This window comes from Rhinichthys klamathensis, unplaced genomic scaffold (genome assembly GCF_029890125.1).
Source record: "Rhinichthys klamathensis goyatoka isolate OS25496 unplaced genomic scaffold, OSU_Roscu_1.1 h1tg000491l_1, whole genome shotgun sequence".
In the NCBI taxonomy this organism is placed as follows: Eukaryota; Metazoa; Chordata; class Actinopteri; order Cypriniformes; family Leuciscidae; genus Rhinichthys; species Rhinichthys klamathensis.
The window spans coordinates 642,771-650,442 of record NW_026606977.1 but is presented as its reverse complement, the minus strand read 5'-3'; the positions used below and the strand labels follow the sequence as shown (position 1 = coordinate 650,442).

The 7,672-nt window shown below is 40.8% G+C and overlaps 1 protein-coding gene across 2 annotated transcripts in view; it reads left to right on the top strand.

Annotated features, from left to right (window-relative positions):
• Nucleotides 1-211: 211 nt before the first annotated feature.
• The window catches only part of LOC130072500 (complexin-1), a 47,598-nt gene continuing 40,137 nt past the window's right edge, over nucleotides 212-7,672 (top strand). The window contains exons 1-2 of one of the 2 annotated variants that reach the window (XM_056237628.1): nucleotides 212-230; nucleotides 1,411-1,523. In XM_056237628.1, the coding sequence (XP_056093603.1) occupies nucleotides 1,493-1,523 (31 nt within the window). In that variant the 5' untranslated portion in view covers nucleotides 212-230; nucleotides 1,411-1,492. Of the gene's footprint in view, nucleotides 231-257; nucleotides 447-1,410; nucleotides 1,524-7,672 lie in introns of those variants that run through there. The other variant, XM_056237627.1, reaches the window with a different exon arrangement.

The window sequence follows — 7,672 nt, the reverse complement described above, 5'->3', positions numbered from 1 at the left end:
AGCCTATATACGTAACCTTCCATGCATTTCCCATTTGCATGCTACAAGACTTTTGCATCTTAGGGTAATGTGCTTTGAATAAGCTCATCCCAGCTGGACTAGCTTTGGGATTGCACAAGCATATAATGGGCACATACAGCAGGACACATATACCCACGACGACCACAGTCGTTAAAAATTGATCGCTCAGAACATGGGACGCTTCAGATGGGAGCTCTCCATGTGATTCGGTGAGTGCCTTTATCAGTGGCAGCTGCAGTTCCCCTCACAGACACTCACACACTCACACTGCCTCTCTGAGCAAGAGAAACAAGGACGTCCTTCTTTTGCCTGGAAACTAGAGATGTTAGGAACGAGCAGTTAAAGCCTCGCTGTATCATTACTGCTCAACTTTCATTCCTGAGGAGTTATTCAGCTTCTCGAAACATTTGAATTCGCTCGTTCAGGTAATTATGACCTTTATGTGTGTGTGTGAATGTGGAACGTGAGCGTTGGGCTTTTGCTCTATGTGGGATGGAGCGGGAGCTGTCCGCCAGCAATGGTGCTGAAAGCAGCTTCAATGAACGAGGAAGTGATTTTGTTTTCGAACGGGAGTAAATACTAAAGCGGGCTATTTTAACGCATTTATAGGCGTACGAAGATACTAGGAGCACAGTAACGTACGAGATTCATCTGGACTCATTCATCAGCCGATGAGTCGGTGCATTCGGACTATAAGCGTGTTGGTTTCAATTCGGATGGACGAGGGAAAGTTTACACACAGATTAAGGGAACGGGGCCACGCGTTGGATCATAATATTCTTTAAATTTACATTCTAGGATTTACAGTCTTAAACTCTATCAATTAGAAAAGATCATCACAACACGGCTTTTCCTGAAATGTTATTTGATATTCATTCCCCGCGAGAAGAACAAACGCTCCCTGCAGATTTATTTCAAATGAACACGATGTTGTCCCGGAGCTTAACGCTATTCTTCCTAGTGAAGGTTAAGTTACATGCAGGCACCGATAAGCCACTAATGGTAGCCCGTGGTAATTTTACAACTCTGCACTTTGTGTGAACTGTATGCGAGGTATATTGACCTTTACTGTCCTTCATGTCGCATCTTGTGAATTGATCGACTGGATAGTATTGTGTATGCCATGCAGTCATTGTTATTACAGGCTTCAGTAATGTTTTGTCGTATAACATAAAAATGCATTCAAGTATAACACCCAAAATAACTGGGTTTAATCAATTCAAACACTATATGAGAAAATCGCTATATCATATTATTATATTGAGGTAGACTAATATATATATATATATATATATATATATTAGCTTTTTTTATAGTGAATATCTCTTTATACAAACTAAGGTTTTTTTTTTTTTTTGCAATTAAGTAATTGTCTGTTTCACATTGTAGATCTGGTGACAAGGAACTACTTGAAAAGCTTAACCTGAATGTAATATTTGGTTGAAGAAGGCAGGAATAAAAAGCCATCATCATGAATTTTGTTATGAAGCAAGCGTTGGGAGGTAAGTTTCAGATTGTCCCGTTTCTCCAAACATCACACACACACACACACACAGAGAGAGAGAGAGAGAGAGAGAGAGAGAGAGAGAGAGAGAGAGAGAGAGAGAGAGAGAGAGAGAGAGAGAGAGAGAGAGATAGAAAAGACTAGGAGCAGTTTAGTTTTACCAAAACTATACACTCATGTACAGTATGCTTGCATAGCAGTACCAATTATGTTTATCGTCTTATATATTACCTTTATCTTGCTTTTCATTTTCATGCACATATAGAAAGAGAACCAAGTGTTGCTTTTTCCTTTATACCTTCATACCTTATCTTATTTTATAATTCAATGTAATTTAGAATAATCTTGTGATGGGTAAGAAAGCAGTTGATCTGTTGGGCAGGTCAGTATCATCACAGATAGAGGTCGTGAGTCTTCGCGCATTTCAGAATCTGCCGCAGCACCCGCACACTGCCTGTTGTTTTCTTGATAAAGGGGTTTGTTTTCTAGCTGGAGGTCAATTTAGATGTTTTTCTCTATTTACTATAACATTTTTTGAATAAACTTTTTGCTCATTGTTATTATTTCCATTTTAATTATTCTTGCAAGACATATCCAGACCCACTAGAATCACTATAACTATTGACAATGTGCTCTGCCTAGCCTTACAAAAAGATAATAATTCCATAAATATTGGCATTAAACGTCCAAACAGAACTGCATCTAAATGTGGTTCATTAATCTCCTTTGCATTCTTAATGAGGATTTTATCCGTCTCACTCTGTGCGGACTTCCGCTCGTCCAAGCACTTAGAGATTGACAGTCCAGTCCCGAGGGACGTCAGGAGATGTGAGGACTGTGATGGTTTATTAGCATGGATGGGCTATAAAAAGGTGGCGTACGACCTGTTTCATTAACCAGCTGCAGGCTGCTTTGCCCACGAGGGTCCTGCCCTAGTCCACTTGCTCCGTCGATACAGAAAATGAGTGAAATCCACTGAGCTGTTCGGAAAGGAATTTCACCCTTGAGAAGAAAGAATGGTCCCCGGCTTCTTGTTTACTCCCCAAGTTTCGTCTCTCATCCTCTCACGTCCTTTTCTAAGAGTAGCAGTGCGTGTCTAAGATAAATTGATCCTGTCTTCAGTTGTTTTTGGATTATTATGTTTTAAAGATTTGAAGTCGCCTATAACTAGATTTGCATTTCCTTCAGGAATTACCATTACTTGCAAAGCAGCAAGAGAATAAGTTTTAGGTAAGCTTAGTTTCAGGCTTCGGTTCTGCGCAAATGATGATGACACTCATGGTGCATCTTGTTTTCAGTTGGCTGCACAGAAGAATCAGACATAAATTGCTAGTGCCCATTTATGCTCATTTTATTTTTGGGGTCTGCTAGAATACATTTACATGATTTAAAGTTTGAAAAACTCATTATTTTTCTCTTACTGTACATTGACGCACCACCTCTTTTCACCATCTGCAGGAAATGCTCTGTTTAAGTTCCTGTCTCTTTAAAGCCCACCTTTCTGAAACACCCAGTCTGCTCTGATTGGTCAGCTGGCTCAGTCTGTTGCGATTGGTCAACTGCTTAGAGAGTGTGTCTGAAATATAACGTAATCTGGTTTCCGCTCCCAAGACTTTATGAGCAGCCGTAAATGTCATAATGTCTGTGGTAATTATGGCGTCAATATTGGCTTCTATCTTTTTTTTTTTTGTCTTCACAATGAAAAAAGTATCCCCTCAACATTATAAATCACTTTCCCAACTGTTCTTTAACCCTTAAATGCATGAATGTTTCCCCTATCATTATTACAAATTCGGGTCTTTAGAGACCCGGATCTATATCTTACACGGATGGTTCTCTAACTGCCGCAAAAGTATAAAACTCCCCTGATATTTGAATAAAAATTACAAAATAATAAAATAAGGCATATTTTATTACCTTTTGTAACTTGGAAGGGTTCAGTTTGATGCTTTTAACCATCATCACTGTCATCACCAGAGCTCTTTTTCCCAGCACATTCAGGATCTGGCTCATATTTGCGATCTCAACCATATTCCCAAAACTATTGGTTTTAACGTCTTCAAAATTAATATTTTGAACGCTGACAGTTTCTTCACCAGATCCATCATCAAGTGACAATGACACTAATATTTGATAGCGTTCAGTACTTGCTCTGGAGTAAATTGCTGAGCCATTGCTAATTTTTGCTGATGGTACTTGTATTCTTTTGATTTATGCCTGCGGTAATTAGTGGAACATCACGTCATCATTGTGTAGTCAGTCAATAATTGTTGCCCAGAAACAATATACTTGCACTATTACATACCTTGGGTTGCTTGCAACCCTATAAACGTTTTACAAAACAAAAACAAAAAAAATTATTAGAAAGCATACATTCTTTTACAATTTTTTTCTTGTCATATTGTTATAACAAATGGATTGAGGATACTAAGAAGGTTGAAGTCTAACTTTAAAGCGGACCTATTATACCCCTTTTCACAAGATGTAATATACACTCACCGGCCACTTTATTAGGTACCCCATGCTAGTAACGGGTTGGACCCCCTTTTGCCTTCAGAACTGCCTCAATTCTTCGTGGCATAGATTCAACAAGGTGCTGGAAGCATTCCTCAGGGACTTTGGTCCATATTGACATGATGGCATCACACAGTTGCCGCAGATTTGTCGGCTGCACATCCATGATGCGAATCTCCCGTTCCACCACATCCCAAAGATGCTCTATTGGGTTGAGATCTGGTGACTGTGGAGGCCATTTTAGTACAGTGAACTCATTGTCATGTTCAAGAAACCAATTTGAAATGATTAGAGCTTTGTGACATGGTGGAAGTAGCCATCAGAGGATGGGTACATGGTGGCCATCAAGGGATGGACATGGTCAGAAACAATGCTCAGGTAGGCCGTGGCATTTAAACGATGCCCAATTGGCACTAAGGGGCCTAAAGTGTGCCAAGAAAACATCCCCCACACCATTACACCACCACCACCAGCCTGCACAGTGGTAACAAGGCATGATGGTTCCATGTTCTCATTCTGTTTACGCCAAATTCTGACTCTAACATCTGAATGTCTCAACAGAAATCGAGACTCATCAAACCAGGCAACATTTTTCCAGTCTTCAACTGTTCAATTTTGGTGAGCTCTTGCAAATTGTAGCCTCTTTTTCCTATTTGTAGTGGAGATGAGTGGTACCCGGTGGAGTCTTCTGCTGTTGTAGCCCATCCGCCTCAAGGTTGTGCGTGTTGTGGCTTCACAAATGCTTTGCTGCATACCTCGGTTGTAACGAGTGGTTATTTCAGTCAAAGTTGCTCTTCTATCAGCTCGAACCAGTCTGGCCATTCTCCTCTGACCTCTGGCATCAACAAGGCATTTCCGCCCACAGAACTGCCGCTCACTGGATGTTTTTTCTTTTTCGGACCATTCTCTGTAAACCCTAGAGATGGTTGTGCGTGAAAATCCCAGTAGATTAGCAGTTTCTGAAATACTCAGACCAGCCCTTCTGGCACCAACAATCATGCCACGTTCAAAGTCACTCAAATCAACTTTCTTCCCCATACTGATGCTCGGTTTGAACTGCAGGAGATTGTCTTGACCATGTCTACATGCCTAAATGCACTGAGTTGCCGCCATGTGATTGGCTGCTTAGAAATTAAGTGTTAACGAGCAGTTGGACAGGTGTACCTAATAAAGTGGCCGGTGAGTGTAAGTCTCTGGTGTCCCCAGAACGTGTCTGTGAAGTTTCAGCTCAAAATACCCCACAGATCATTTATTATAGCTTGTCAAATTTGCCCGTGTTTGGGTGTGAGCAAAAACACACCGTTTTTGTGTGTGTCCCTTTAAATGCAAATGAGCTGCTGCTCCCAGCCCCCTTTCCAGAAGAGGGGAGAGCCTTTACAGCTCGTGTTTCGGATACTCCGGCAACAACAAAACTGGAGAATGTCACGCAGCCAAAATGTCAGGAAAAGTCAGTAGCAGTGTTCAGCCTTAAGTGTTCGAAACAGAGTCGGACACTGATGGAGAGACTCAGGAAGAAGTTACAGTTTAGAATGCAACTGAATGTTTCTGAATGGTTAGTGGATAAATGTATGTAGTTGTTGCGGAGTTAAGTTGATTCAACTCATCGACTTGCATGTACCGCCATGTTAATATAAAAATCTTTAAAAAAAACTATTGTGCAAATCCAGTGTTGAACTGACCCTCATTTGTGAAGCAGTCCGGCGTAAAATGATTTGCACAAATATATAAAACTTAATGACTTTCTTCAGCACATTTCCTTCATAAATGAAATTCAACCACGGTGTTCTCAGTGGCTGCAGATGCCTGGAGACTTTTATGTCCATTGGTACATCCAATAACAGAACATTTGTAGTGTTTTGTTTTTTTTGTTTTTTTTTGGAGCAGACATTGTATATCTCCAGCTGCTAGAGCAAGGAAACACAAATGGCAAACTGCTGCGGCTCACTCAGTGCAGGATCTAATAGAGCAGATCGCCACCAGTCATGGGCGGGGCTTCTGAAATCTGCAACTGCTCATTTGGAGAGATTGTTTATGATTTATGGGGATTATATAAAAAAGAAGTGATAGGTTTAGACACACTGTGGACACACATTTATAACACCTTATATAAGTGAATTTTGCATATTAGGCCCCCTTTAAAAAATGAATGACAAGGAGGGTATAGTGAATGACGTCCCAGGGGCAATAAAGACCCAAGGTATGTGTTTAAGGGTTAAGGGTTTGCTAGGCAGCCAGTGGGCAAATGTGCAACGTGGTAACATTGCTACTTTAAGTCACAGAAATAATGACAGGACTACAAAAACAAAACATTTTTTCCAATAATCTCTGTTTCTTTTTCTATTTCAAATGTCTTTGCATTATATATATATATATATATTTTTTAGTTTTTTTTGTTTTTTTACATAGACAGCTATGCTAAAGGAAAGGCAAAATCAAAAAAAGCATTTAAATATATGCAAGGAAGACGAGGACAATCACAATTTACTATGCAAATGGATGCAGGAAAGAAAAACCAATCACTTGCAGCGTCTTGGAATACCAAATAAATGGAAGTGGTTGTATGTATTTGCTCTAAAGCTTTTATTGCATCCTTTGGATGCATACATAAATTCATCTATAAATGCATTAGTATATTGGCCCACTGTAAAACTGCTGCATGTGGAGTTTTTTGTGTGTGCTTGTAGTCTCCACTGTTGATTGATCCTGTAAATCACGGAACAGGCAATCTCCATTTGCTAGCAGCCGTTTTGACAGGCCCCCACACACGATTCTGACCGACATTAGATAATAAAGCTCAGGCTGAAGTGAAATAATGGGCCTGTCTGGCTCAGTAAGAGATTTAGAGGCAGCAGGTCAGCATGTGGCGAGAGAGTTCGGTACTAAAGCTCACGGATGTAAGACTAATCACGGTTGTGTGTGAGAAATCTCCTGGGCATCCCTGCAGCATCAACCAGAATGCAACCGGAATTGGAGTCTACCCTTATCCACACACACGCTCTCACACTTACTCATCCCACTTCCCTGCTGAATTTCACACGCATTTGCTCTGTCTTCTTTTCTTCCAAATCGTTTGCTCAGTACCGCTCACATGCACATACACATTTGCAGTGTTTCCTTCCACTTTCAAACCCTGATATTCTTGACCACTTCCTCCCTTTCTCCCTCTCTTTGCAACTCTCCGGCTAAAGCAGCTTGTTGGAGTGGAAAGAGAGTCCTGCGTAGAGTTGGTCAGCGTTGTTAATAAGCTCGACATGCCTGGCTGTGCTTTAATTTTTAAAGTTCATTTCCAGGTTTAAATGAAGACAATCACAGATTCCAATGTGCTCTCAGGCCTCACTGTATATATAATTTTCATGATTAAATGGGATGCTCTCATTTGTGTTAAATTAACACCTGTTGTCATTAATATGCAGGAGCTGCTCGCCTGAATCCAATTTTAACAACTGCATGCACTGAGGCGTTCAGACCTGCATCAGATCACCTTCACACTAGCGCCAACGCTCTCGCACCTCCTGCGGGGGGGCTGGCGGGCCGCTCAAACAAAGGGTCACACATTAACATAGGTCGTGAAAATGCTTAATCTAATCAAATGTCCCTAATCAGAAGCACAAAGCAACTTCAAGTCAACTGAAA